This window comes from Corticium candelabrum, chromosome 19 (genome assembly GCF_963422355.1).
Source record: "Corticium candelabrum chromosome 19, ooCorCand1.1, whole genome shotgun sequence".
In the NCBI taxonomy this organism is placed as follows: Eukaryota; Metazoa; Porifera; class Homoscleromorpha; order Homosclerophorida; family Plakinidae; genus Corticium; species Corticium candelabrum.
This window is the reverse complement of record NC_085103.1, coordinates 2,467,946-2,481,875: the sequence shown is the minus strand read 5'-3', so window position 1 is coordinate 2,481,875 and position 13,930 is coordinate 2,467,946. Positions and strand designations below refer to the sequence as shown.

The 13,930-nt window shown below is 41.0% G+C and overlaps 2 protein-coding genes across 3 annotated transcripts; both read right to left on the bottom strand.

The window, feature by feature from the left end:
• Positions 1-377: 377 nt before the first annotated feature.
• On the bottom strand, positions 378-2,247 carry LOC134194872 (uncharacterized). The gene is made up of 3 exons (XM_062663853.1): positions 1,772-2,247; positions 1,311-1,360; positions 378-797 (listed from the first exon to the last, which is right to left on the bottom strand). Exons 1-3 carry the CDS (start codon positions 2,154-2,156, stop codon positions 567-569), a joined length of 666 nt encoding a protein of 221 aa, XP_062519837.1. The 5' UTR covers positions 2,157-2,247; the 3' UTR covers positions 378-566.
• A 1,969-nt stretch (positions 2,248-4,216) lies between these two features.
• On the bottom strand, positions 4,217-7,915 carry LOC134194743 (uncharacterized). 2 transcript variants are annotated; one of them, XM_062663695.1, is made up of 7 exons: positions 7,821-7,915; positions 6,932-6,993; positions 6,368-6,710; positions 6,260-6,310; positions 5,246-5,326; positions 5,142-5,191; positions 4,217-4,665 (listed from the first exon to the last, which is right to left on the bottom strand). In XM_062663695.1, exons 3-7 carry the CDS (start codon positions 6,702-6,704, stop codon positions 4,435-4,437), a joined length of 750 nt encoding a protein of 249 aa, XP_062519679.1. In that variant the 5' UTR covers positions 6,705-6,710; positions 6,932-6,993; positions 7,821-7,915; the 3' UTR covers positions 4,217-4,434. The 2 variants fall into 2 exon arrangements, with proteins under 2 accessions (XP_062519679.1, XP_062519680.1); XM_062663696.1 differs by having other exon boundaries at positions 5,258-5,326.
• Between the last annotated feature and the right edge of the window lie 6,015 nt (positions 7,916-13,930).

Below are 13,930 nucleotides of genomic sequence, written 5' to 3'. Positions count from 1 at the left end.
ATAATAGAATCGAAGCAGAAATTTTGAGCGACACGTGCCCCTACGTACCAGACTCCTCGCAGCTACAGCATACGACACGGCTTAGTTAAAATCAAAATATTAAAGAGCTAGAATGACTGTCAGTAGCTACAGTGAGTGGAAACGTTCATAGTACTAATCCAAACATTTAATTAATTAATAGTGCAACTTTATAGTAAAATTGTACATCTTACAAAATGGCGTTGGGCTACCCCAATGTCTAGATATGCACTACTTCGTTGCCTCTAGAGTCTCGCCTAAAAATCTGCAGGCATTACCCAATATCAACAAAACGCCAACTGTTGCCCCCTCCTCCTTACAACTATAGAATACGCGTATGTGGATGAACCGATGTGAGAAATATGTACTGTATATCTCTAGAGACGACAACGTACTCCGCTGCTCAGCTATTACAGAAAGGATACAAACAACAAAAATAATACCAAAACCGCTAAAAAGACTGCCACGTTCTATACGTATGGCGTCAATCTCAAGGCTATTCGACGTCTACGTCAACACAAGCTGCTAGAGCTATAGGCTCAGTTTGATTAAGATTTCAGCAAAGCAGTCTTAACCGCTCCCTCGACGTCATTTTCTTTACAAACCTTCAGCAGCTCTTCAACAGTGGGATTTTCTTCCCGTTGATACCATATCTTGAGAACCTCATACAGATATTCCGTTAGGTTCTTGCGCTCATGCTCAATATCATCCAGTTCCGCCATCTTCACCCGCAGACCCAAACCAATAGCACGCCACTTGCGTCCGGCGACTCCTGCTACCTGTGAAAAGTGTTAGATTAGCACTTCAACTTTAAATTGAATTTTGTGTCTGCGCGTCCTTATTTATGTCAAACGCAGAAAACGATCGTGCTGTTTAATTAATTAATTAATTATTAAGCATAAAGCATGCAGCTTAAGTTAATTAGTTCAAAACAAGAACAGAGTCCTACGTATTGACAGCCTACTCTAGTAAGTTCCCACGCACTGGCAAATGTTATGATCAAATTGAAATATCACGGAAGCCCATAGGTACTAGATAACAATGTAATATCAGTTTAGTTAGGTCTAAGCATTGTAAAGTCTGGCTGTGCGTAGCAGTACAACGTATGTATTCATTTGCCCACAATAATTCTATTCAAAGAATGTTTATTGAAAAGGAATAAAAAAGGGAAAGAACCATGTGCTATCTACACTTTTACAAAAGACTGAATTCACAGCAAAATTTCAATGTTTATAGTCAATCTATAATTTCAAATATTATAACATTATATAATGTGACCTCCACATATTTACCTTGTACATCTCCTTCTCGGTGATCTTCCGCTTGAAATTGTGAGTTGAACCTGTAAAATACCAAGGTTGCACATCAATCTATCAAGATCTAGACACTGGAGAAGTCGGTTTTCGTTACACTGTAGAAACTCAATGCTCGTGTGACTATGAAAAAATTGAACATTGTCCAAGGTAGTAGTTGATAAACTCAAGCATGTCCAGGCGTTCCCGTATTAATTAATTAATTAAGTTGGAGTCTAGGCTAGAGTTTTAGTTGACATTTTATGTAGTTTGCGTTATCTATATTAAGGTGAAACATCATTGTACTAGAAAAATTGATATCTAATATAAATCTATTATCCATCCATCTATCTAGAGCTATCTACATAGGTATTGGTAAGTGTGCAATATTAGAACGTTTTAAGTAAGTGAGTAAGTCTAATTCCATGCAGCACCGCTTTGTAAGTCTATAGCTACACCACCTTGGGTTTGATCCGGATGTTTAGGTCCTGCAACCTCTGCAGCAGTTTGTCGTTGGCTGGTGTAAAGATATGGGCGAAGACGCTTCTCCACACCAGCCAATGTGTCGTCTTTCGTCTTTAGAAGTACCTGACAAAATCTATCAAACGATGTGGGACCTTGTTTTGAGAGAACGTCTAGAATGCCTAGGGCAATGTTCGTATCCGTCTCAGTTGACTTAAGCTTGTTAAACCGTTCCTCTTCGTCCTCTGTAATAAGATTAGCACTGAATAGTAAGGTTGGAAGATGGTGCCGACTCGGGCACAACAACTTCGCCACATCAAGCTTTATTGGCTTCAGTTGCGTTTCCCAAGGGTCTTCCGGACACTGGTCAGCAGCCATTCGCATTACAATCAGTAACAGGGAAATGTGCAGACGTCTATCTACACAAAGCTGGTAAATGGTGACGAAACACTACGCACGAGTCTGCCGAGTCATAAGTCACGTGAACACAGACAGCAGTCCCGTATCCCGTATCAAGGGATGGTTCGTGTTGTACATGAGTAGACCGTGACTCGATAACAGCAACATTTCGTAAACCCGGTTACCGTACGCACGATAACGGGGTTGTGAACTACTTTTTCGAATTTGCTAAGTCCCGAAGTCTAGGTGTTGGCGTGAAAACTCCAGTAGCTACAGTACTAGCTAGTTAGCTAGCTAGTTAGGTGGCGGTTATAATACATCTGTTTTGTAGTGTCACAAATCTTCACTTCAAATAGTAAATATCTAAAGTAAAGATTTGTGAAACTGCAATAATTTCTACCCTAAATTTACTTATACACTACTAGGTGGCGGTTATATTGCATCTGTTTTTGTATTGTCGCAAATCTTCACTTCAAATATAAAATATTATCGGTTAAAATGCATCTGTTTTGTAGTGACGCTACAGAAAACAGATGCGTTATAACCGCCACCTAGCTAAAGTACTGTAGAATGAAATTTAAGGTAGAAATCACTCTGAATGTATCGTTGCTCCAAAATATACCTAAGTGATTCAACCAATTATAACTCAAAGATTTGCTAAAACAGTAACTATTTAAGTTTCTAGTCTAGCTACTTGTTCACTTACACAAAAGTGGTTTGACACTTGCTATTGTAAGGCTACCATATTTCACAGTGCCTAAAATACCTGCAGTTACACAAATCTAGAAAATGTAGATGTCCAGTTAGCTTGAATAGCTGTTGCTGCAGATGAGTAGAATTTCCATGCAAATACTGCATTATTACACTGGATTCACGATTCGACTTGTATGTCGTACCATCCGTAAAGGAAAGACAGACATCTCAAACGATCCATGGTCTAGAAAGGCAGCCTCGCTCCAGACGCGTGTGAATTGCAGGCCCGGATGCGCTTCAGCCTTGCATCGCCACTAGTTACAGCCCCGGATGCGCTGCTATCACCACTAGTGGTACTGGAAGCGCAGCCGGGGCTGCTAGTGGTGGTGGAAGCGCATCCAGGGCTGCAATCCACACAGCGTCTGGGGCGAGGCTACTAGAAAGGTGCACTAAGTGCAGAACCGTAAACACAGATGTGTAGCTGAATGCGCGCGTGGCCGCGTTTGTTGACTAATTTAGAACCTTTTAAAACTAGATGCTGTCATTGCCCTACCGGTGGCGGATCCAGTACAACGGGCCCTACCCCCTCCTCCCCGTTTCCATTTGCTGTTAACTTGCAAGAGTGAAAAACATCATGCGTTACTTGCAATGGCGCAAAAGGTGATTGACTAGACAAGGCTGTTGACTGATTTGATATCAAGAATACTATTCTCTTAGTCTGATAGAATTTGCACGTGTGGCGTACGACTTCAGCTGAGATGTGCCTAAAGTAGGTTTTTACAAAACTGCGTGAGTGTGGTTTGCTGTGGACGTGGTTGGTCCCTCTCCCTTTCAAAGTGAATCCGCACCTGCCTACATCTGGATGTATGTGCCTCTAGGTGCTATATGCTGAAATGTCACCTGCCTCCTAGCTGTGGTACTTGTTATTCGTCACAACATGTTACCATGCCCTGTAGGCTCCTGCTCCACTATCTTGTTACCGGTATGTGCCCAGCGTCTTCGTCAGCTATCCATGGTTGGGGCCCATGCAGACCGCCAGTTGACATCAAACTCAATCAATTACATAGAAATCAGTCCTAGCTGAGATTGATTCGGACTGCTTGACCATTGCATGATGCCTTTTCCGCCTTTTACGCATTCTACAGCATTCCACGCACCTATCACTGTTGAGCTGCTCATGCAATTCATGTACTATCAATATTAAATTTAATGACAATATAAAGCATGTGCGGAAAATCCATCACACGCCAAAGTTTTGGAGGGTTCATGACCCCGCATGACTCTCGAAGTTTTGAAGGGTCTTTGGTCCCATGACCCCCCTAACGACGCCATTGCTACAAGAACAGCTAGAGTACGGTGCTCATGTAAATTTATTCAATATAACATGTGTAAATATTGACTATTAAAATGGCACATGCACTACAAACGTCGTTGCTACCATACCAACCGTTACAGACTATACAACACCAAAACTTCATAAAAACACTATGACTGGTCTACAGTCTGACACGTTCCACAAACCTAGCCAAGAAGGTTTGAAGCCCTACGGTCCGGCATCTTCGACATTGATTTACGAGTCCAGTAAAGCACGCTTAACCTCTCCTCCAACGCCCGCTTTGAAACATACTTCCAGCACGGCTTCGATAGTTGGAACTTCCAGACGTCGATACCAAATCTTGAGCACTTCGTAGAGACGCTCCTTATCGTTTTTGAAGTTATCTCTAATATCCTCCAACTCCTGCATTGGTACACAGAATTTAGTACCAATGTCCAGCCACTTGTTGCTAGCGGCTCTTGCAACCTAAACAAAAATGTCAAATTAGCTATCCAATTAATTACTTTAATTTAACTTTACACATTTGTGTCTATGCATATACTCATGCAGCGCCGGCAGAGCAAGTGGGCCATGGCCTACCCAACTTTTGGAAATGGGACTTCCGCCAACGGGCGAACTTCCAGAAATATGGTTCAAATGATTAAATAAATTAGCTATTTTACGTTCACTGTGGGCGAGGCTTGGCCACGCAAAACCTGGCCCACCCAACATCTGGAGTGCTCCGCCGGCCGATTATTACTTCTACATGTCTAATCCTAGGCCAAACGGCCATGCAGTATTGTCAGTTGTGATTTGTATACAACAATTAAGGGCCATTCAATCAACGCGAGAAATACGTCGACTGTCCATACCAAAACCACTTAATAATATCTATTCCATCATAAGTCAGGCTAATGTTTGCTAATTTTTAAAAATTAGCATGCTGCTAAAGTGTGATATACCTCAAACAGCTGCATCTCAGTAATCTTTCCTCTAAGAGTGTCAGGTAAACCTATACCAAATGTGAAATTTAGACATACGTAAGAAATCTATCAACGATTTTCACCTGCATTCTGACCGTCTGGAGAGTCTGTGGAATCCTCAGGAGTTGATCTGTGTTCATCTTCGCTGCTATCTTTCATCTGTTCTACGTACCAAAAACAAAGAATATGTAAACTTAAAAGCACAATAGATATCAGCTTGCATGAGGTACAATTTACATGTATCTGTGTATACACCACAACTTCAAGCAAACGTGTGCAAACACTAGCCAACCAAAGATAGCTGCATGGGTAAGTCTACTTACAGCATTTCTACATAGTTGTCTTTTTGTCTATATATGCAGCACACCAGCAATGAATGAGGGCCAACGACTATAACAGAGAGAAACAGTACTAATGCCTCAGCATTAGTTTCCACAGTTATAGTCGTTGGTCCTGGTGTGCAGCATAAGCAGAGACAATGGGAAATTTTTAATTAAATTTTATTGCAGAATTTATCAAACGATCTAAGACGTCGTTCTAGATGCCTAATAACTTCTAAAAGTTTTGAAAGGCAACTTTTAAGCGTTTCCGATTTATTTGAGTGGTTGAATCTCGTTCATCATTGCCACCATGCAGTCATAACGTTTTATAGCACTCAACAGTTACGTTGAAATCGCTCCAATGCAAGCACAACTGCTTAGCCATCATTATGGGCTTCAATTGCTCTTTCCAACAGTGGCTCTTCTAGAATCTAGAAATTGGCAAGCAGCCATGGCACCAATTAAGTTGAAATCGCTCCAACGCGAGCACAACTGCTTAGCCACCATTATGGGCTTTGATTGCTCTTTCCAACAGTGGCTCTTCTAGAATCTAGAAATTGGCAAGCAGCTGTGGCATCAATTAAGTACCAGAAAAGAGTCCTTTTCCAGTACTATTTGCAAGTACATGCTACATTGCATATACTATATCTTTAGTCAAGATATTCCTCTTTCTTTACGTATATTTGACATCTCAAAGAGTATACTAAAAGTTTTGCTCTAGCTATAGAGAACGACCAGCACCTGACAAACAGCGTAGTAAGTCTGATAGTAACTTACCTGCAGATGGAATTAACCTAGTTACAGATGCCTGATCAGATTCAAGTTGAGCTGCAAGAAACATTGTATAAATTGTAAACTGATAACTGTTTTGGAATTCATGCATACCACAGTTTTGCGATTTGTCAGCATTAGCTTGTGTGGCAAGCTTTACCAATCTCTTTTCAAATATTTCTTCAGCCAGACGTTCCCACTGGCAGTCACACATCGCTTTAATGAGCTTCTTCAGCGTGGCTTCTTTAGCACGATGGTTGTGCCATTTTTCCAACATGCTTGTTACTTGCGTAAATGGGTCATCAACGTGTTCCTGCTTAATTAATCTAACACCTCCACCACCAAACATCTCCTCATCAATACATAATGCAAGACGACCCCAATCTGCACATATTGTGCTGTTTTGTGCTAGTTTCACAAACATTTTGCGCGTCACCTCTTGCTCCACCATTGCAATCTGTTTCAAAATCAAATCAAATAATTAAATTTATATCATACGTCTTAGGAGTATCAACTAAATATCTGAAGCAATTACACCAGTTATGAAAGTTAATTAAGATCTAAAGCTGCTCAAAATATTTACCACGCATATAATTAATTATCAGGTGCCTATAGCAATGGCACATTACGCAGGTCATTAGTTTATGCAAGAAAGAGTACAATTAATTAGTCACTTACAATCTTGAATTGCTCCTCTCTGACAGCCGATCCTGTACCAGGTAGATAGATTTGTAGAGCACCTAGGCAATAAGAGTGAATACAAAACCCACAAATTCAGTTTAAATCAGGTATATTATGGGCGAGACATACAAATAATTAGAATTCCCTACTGCCAGACTTTGTATGAACGCCTGAAAGTCTGAGGCACTGGATTGTGTTCTAAATTGCTTATATATACGACAGTATAGCTCTCGACGCTTCCATTCAGAATTGAATAAGACTAGAAGCGTGGTCCATACTTTCTTCAAGATAAATTCTACATACACAAGACCAGAGCCATAGTCCCACGTCACCAGACCCAACTTTCCTGAGATTATCGATTAGATAGAAACATATAAATCGCCATAAAGAATATTGGTCTTTTAAAGTATGATAATATCAGGACGTATTACAATACATTTGCGTGACATCAAGAGACCCGCGGTAAGAGCACTGACGTAGCGTGTTCCTCAAGTTTGGAGGAGCTGGCCATTCCAAAGCCACGCCCCTTTCCTTCTTCCTCTTCTGTAGCATGGACGTCCGCCATTACAGCCGGGAAAGTGAGACAACACACTAGTAAAATTGGGTGAGACTCATGCTAAGTTGACAGTCACAAGTCTATAATAAAAATAATTATTAGTTACGCAACAGTTGTACACTTCTACTACAGCAAATGTGCCGTCACACGCATCATAACTTCTAAATAGATAGAGTTGGGACGTAAACTCTAGGGGTATTGGGTCATCATATGATGAACTCTGCAGCACATTTCCTGGTTACCTAGTTAGGTGATCGCGGCGGCCAGTAACATCTGTTGCAGCTCGCCTTTCCTCTACTAACGTTAACAAATTTGTTGTCCATTAAGTACCTTCCTTCGTTTGCAAATCGGTGTCGTGAGAAAGTCACTCCTTCTGTCTCTACAGAATCGCCTACACACCCTTGAAGAAGGTTCAATTGCCCGGATGTTTGTCACACATTCTAATTAAGCCACTCCTCCGCAGAATCAAAATGCAAAAGATCATAGCAAATTCTTTATATAATATAATAATTAATTAGAAAAAGTAATTGCTTTGGACAGCATTGTGTTTCAATGATTTAATTCAAATTTTGATATGCCTATTATAATTATAGAGAGCAACGACAATCAACCGGAACTTCGATTGAACCTCCAGAAGCCCTAGAATATATCTATATATCTATCTATCTATGGAAGGTCCATTACAATAAAGGACCTTCCATAGATAGATAGATATATAGATATATTCTAGGGCTTCTGGAGGTTCAATCGAAGTTCCGGTTGATTGTCGTTGCTCTCTATAATTATAATAGGCATATCAAAATCTATCTATCTATCTATCTATCTATCTATCTATCTATATATATATATATATATATATATATATATATATATATATATATATATATATATATACTAGTATACATGGCCCGTCCTTCGTACGGGCAAGATACTGTAGTGTAAAGATAGGTCTGTGGACACGTCACGTGCAATCTTTTTGTTGCGAGGTCCCGGATATGCTGAATGAATTCGAATCTTGCTCTTCGCGCTTGTTTCGATAGAAATCGACACACTCCCCGTGTAGCGCTTGCGGCAGAAAACGTGTAGGTTGGATTCGGTGCAAATGCAATCAGAATTTGGAGAGAAACGAAAGCGCTAGAAGAGTAAGTTTCGTCGGCAAGAGATATTCGATCGCTTGAAGCTTTGCGAAGGACGACGATGCATACGGTCTACACAGGACTGGCGTGGGCGTGTGTCCGAATAAACCGGAATTTGTAGCGTTTGCGTCATCCTGAAATTTTATGCAGGGGTTGACCCCTCAAGAGTAGACCCGGTGCATAATTTTTTTAATTTTTTACGCAAACCTTCTTCTGTGCGTGCCGAGTGTGCGTACCGATTTCGGTTGCGAACGGACAAAAGACGTGGCCCCCAAACGCGAACACACACACACACACACACACACACACACACACACACACACACACACACACACACACACACAGACAATTTGAGCTTTATATAGTAGATATACATCTCTCTTTTTCAAGTCCGTCATCCAATATTTTGATAACTTCACAGGAAGTTAAAGCTTTGCTGCAGTACGAGCTAAAACTGCGCTTCATTTGACAAGGCTTCAGTAGACTGAAAGCCTCTTTCAAATTCTCATATATTCTAAAAGACTTAGCAAAGCAGAGATAGTTTGAATTTACGAATCAAAGTATTTTATAAATAATTACAGGTGGTGCAGCCCAGGTGCTTTAGATGCTTTAGATGACTCGTAGAAAGTTCTTGAAAATAAATTGATAAAAAATTGAAATTAGTAAATTAGTTTGTAGCGCTTTCGCGCTAGATCTGTATGAGTGCAGTTTAAACTTGCTATTTTCGAGAGTGGCTGTAGAGTTGACAGGCACTGAGCATCAAGTTCTTCAAATTGACTTTGTTGGAAAGTCACTTCTTTTTATCGACGTAGATACTAAAACAAATCTTTAGTTTTCTAAATGTTCAACAAATAGATGCCTGCCTCTTGACCCACCAAAACTCGAGAGTTACAACAATAATTTTTTTAGTTTAGCTTTAGACGATTATTTCTCTATTTTTGTTGTAATCAGACATGGTCTGGAGGTCTTGTTGCCGTTGTACGGTATCTAGAGCCTCTTTCTCAAAGCATCCTGTTAGCTTTTTGAGTACGTCTCTTTGTCTTTATCATATCACCATTATTGGAATGTCATTATTGGTTCTTCTGTTTCTGTTTCTGTTTCCACTTCCACTTTTTTCCAAGGAGACTTCACCAAGTTGTGAAGCAGAAGAACGAAATAATTCACATTCACTAGAGGTATCATTGGCGCAACAAGCTCTTGGTGAGAAAGGAGCGCATGATTTTCCAAAACTTTGACGTTCTGTGAGCGACGAATTAACTCTGAAACAAGAGTCACTAGGCCAACGTATCTGTATCACACATAGCTATAGCGACGAAGGTTTGTAAAGGCACGCGTCCCAACGGTCCCCCGCTTCTGTCGCTCAAGAGTAGGCGTCTAATCTACTACTGCATGTGAAAACGCTGTGTTAGACACTATGTTAGTTTACAACAACTTCATCCTTACCTAATTATGCCGAGGCACGCTTGCGCTAAAGTTAGTAACAATGCCACGACTCGATGACTGAGCCGAATGTGGACGGGTCGATAGACGGATGTGGGCGGCATTAACGACTCCGGCTAGGTTCTTGGGCTAGTTACAGTAAACGGTTTGTGAAGAGAACAATTACAATCTATATAACTAATGAGCAAGAGAACAACTGGAAAAGCAGCCGAGGGTTCAACACTTTAGTGTTTCTTTATTTTAACTATTTTCCAATTTTGTGTTAATTTAATCACCAACCCTGCTCTTGAACGAGAAATTTACTGTAAGCTACTATTATTACTTATTCTAGTTCATTTTTTCTAGTTCCTTATTGCTTCAAGTGTTTGCAAAACCAAGCCTCTTCTTCTCCGGGAAGGCTCCTGTCCTAAATAGCTTTTCCAGTATCAGTCTGCCAAACTAAGATTGTTGGCACTCTTTTTGCTATAACTTGCCTTTTCCTGCCGGTGTCATAGGGAATTTGGCATCTCCGAGACATATTCGTTAGGGAATTTGGTATCCCTTCGGGACCTTTTGCATCCCCAAACCGCATATCCTAGTACACCTTCAAGCTGTCCGACGATCTGTTGCAGCAATTTTTTAGACAGACAAAAAGCGGTTCTCGATTTTTCGCGTAATTGAGAATACCACGAAGGTCACGGAAGTGCAACTGACGCTTAGTTAATTAAACAGCATGCGATGTGTACCACACGAAAATTAATTTTTAAACTAGTTCAACACTCTGCTGCCTGCGACTACATCAGCAGGCAAGAGTTCCAATTGTTTCCTTTATCTATCTTTTCAGCAGCTTCAATGCCTGTAGTTACGAGATTATTGCAAACGATAATGCACTATAACAAGACTACAGCAGACAAAAACACACAAAAAATCCAAGTTGAAGACACTTTTTCATTCACACTTCAACTTAACGACTAGAGAAGCCTTCGCGATCTAACACCAAAGAGCTCTAGAAACAAAAACACATTTGAGTATAGGCAATAAAATGTAGACTAAGCTATCATTGCCATGCCTACCTGTTCCCACGCAGGACCATGGAGAGTTCCGTGTAGACTGTGTGAAGTTTGATCAAACAACTTGTCTCCTGATCCCGTATCCATTGGATAGTGAGCGCGCAGATCCCCGGATACCGAGCTCAGATCCGTCACCAAAGCTCGTGAGCGTAATTCAGCAGCCGTTAACGCTTTTGACCAAATTCGTAGCTAAGTAACCGCGCAACACTAGAACCATTACACTCCCAACAACTGCGTCATCTATAGAACCTGATCAACTTGCCCAACAAAATATTGGCTAGTTCCTTTACCTAAGTATATTTCATTGCTGCCTCCCTATAAGACAAAAAGGTAATATGAATAATTTATTGTCATAATTTCGTGCTAAGCAGTACTGGGTAAGCCGTGATAGAAGCGGCTGTTTTCTCACGAACACCGTTCAAATAGACGTGCAACTCGAATCCTATGTTTCAACACATTAGGACTTACAACACAAATGTTTTGGGTTTGATTAACTTGCTGCATTGTAGGTCAGTGCTATGTGTTCCCATTCGTTTGTAGAGACGGTTGCACCAACAATTGACACAGATCCCATCTTTCCTTTAACTCGACTATCAAAAAATCACTGAATTAGCTAAATATTTTTCTCGTCGCTAAATCGATTTACTTACCCTTGGTCAATGTATAGACATAGTTTCATATCGTTGCTGCACACGACTGGATGTGTAGCGGAACTGGCAGCAGGAATGTTAACCCATGCGCTGATGGTAAAGCTGAAAGCAAGGTGGTGTTACGATGTTTTGAAGTAATAGTATACAATATGATGCGATCACCTGTTAGTGAAACCGAGATCAGAAGCGATTCCCAAAAGGGCATAATCGTCAACACCGTCAAAGCGAAGAGAATAGTCTAACCTATTCAATAATCAATAATGCACTGATAACACTGTTAGAAAAGTTCTAAAATTCAAATACCTGTCCACGCAACTGTATGCCAACTGTGACCATGTTATCTGCTCTTGTGAGTAACAATAAACACCCAAGCGACCACCAGCAAAGCTTGTGTCATAAATGTCCCCGCTGTCCACAACATTGTTTGTTCCAGCAAATATCTGCACTCTAAATGAGTCGACACGTTTGCACTACAGACTCTTCGAAGTGTGACTGCACGGTACTGGTACCGTATTAGACCTGTTGCAGGTCTGTGCTTCAGCTTCCATTGATAAGATGTTAAGTCTTTCCAACCGATCTTCTGGGGATCAATCCATAACAGTTCTATCTAAATAGCATACATTCACATTTCATAATAAACGTTCTCAAGTCAATTAATGCATTGCATTTACTTCGTTAGGAGTTGTTGCAGTCTTCCACAGAGCTCCTGCAAGAGTAGAACTGGGTCCGCTTTTCGATTCTACTTTCTGCAAATTTAAAATTATTTAGGACATTTTGTAGTAAACAAATGCTGCAAGTAAGATAACCACTTACTCTAATAGATAGTCCAGCTTCTCCCAATCCCATATAACTTTGATCAGTTTGTTTCCAAGAGACGAGGTAAAATCGACTGTTGCTTTGATAAGAAAAAACAAATCCGACGTAGTCATCATCAGACGTTGTGCCCACAAAGAAAGTTCCCTCATAGTCTACAGCTCCAAAACTGTCATAACCTAGAAGCAAGACTATTATTTTCGAAATTATAGAGAAAATGCTTTTCTACAAAAACAAACCAATAGCAGCACCGGGATCACTATTGAGGAGCTGCTGGATCTCTTTACCCTATAGTAGAACCAAGATTTCAAACTGTACATTCCAAGAGAACAACAGCCTGTCTTACTTGATTCAAAATCACCCACTGAATGTTTCCACCGCTATTTTGCAAGTCTATCAACTGGAACTTAGTAAAGTCTGTTATCGTCACTCTACCATTCAGTGGACAAACATCGTCACCGTCGGCTACACCATCACCATCCTGGTCGTCCTGACACGCATCTCCCACACCATCACCTGAAAATTGTGACAGTAAGCAGTAGCCAACAATACAAGTATAGCCAATGTATACTATTGCCGTCGTTTTGATCGGTGTTAGCAACGAAAGGGCAATTGTCTTTGTTGTCTGATACTCCATCGTTGTCCTTATCGTCATCACAGACGTCACCTAAGGATAAACAAGACTCTCACCTTGTATAATAATACACACGTTGTCCATAGTAACCAATTCCATCATCGTCAGAATCGGTTTGGTCAGCGTTCGAAATATGGGGACAGTTGTCGATGTCATCTTGATGTCCATCGCCGTCTCTGCATAAAGCAGACAAACCGACAATGTAACCACCGGTTAAGCGATCGACGTCCTATTTGTTCTACCTATCGTGATCGTTGTCGCAAGCGTCTCCGACCAGATCTCCGTCAGAGTCTACTTGAGCGTCGTTCGTAACGTTTGGACAGTTGTCACATGCATCGCCCAGGCTGTCGCCGTCGGAGTCAGTTTGCACGACATTAGGGACGGCAGGACAATTGTCTTTCGAATTGTCTACACCGTCGCCATCTCCATCCGCGGAACAAGCGTCTCCTCGGTCGTCGTTATTAGAGTCCGTCTGGTCACTGTTGGCAACGCTTGGACAGTTATCACACATATTCCCAACACCGTCTGCATCCTCATCGCTTTGATCTGCGTTCGATACAGACGGGCAGTTGTCCTAAAATGCAATCTAGTTTAGGTAGACGTCAATGTCAATAAATAAATGAAAGTATACGGAATTGTCGGCTGTTCCGTCGTTGTCACTGTCATCATCACATGCATCGCCTTTGCCGTCACCATCTGCGTCTTCCTGACCACTGTT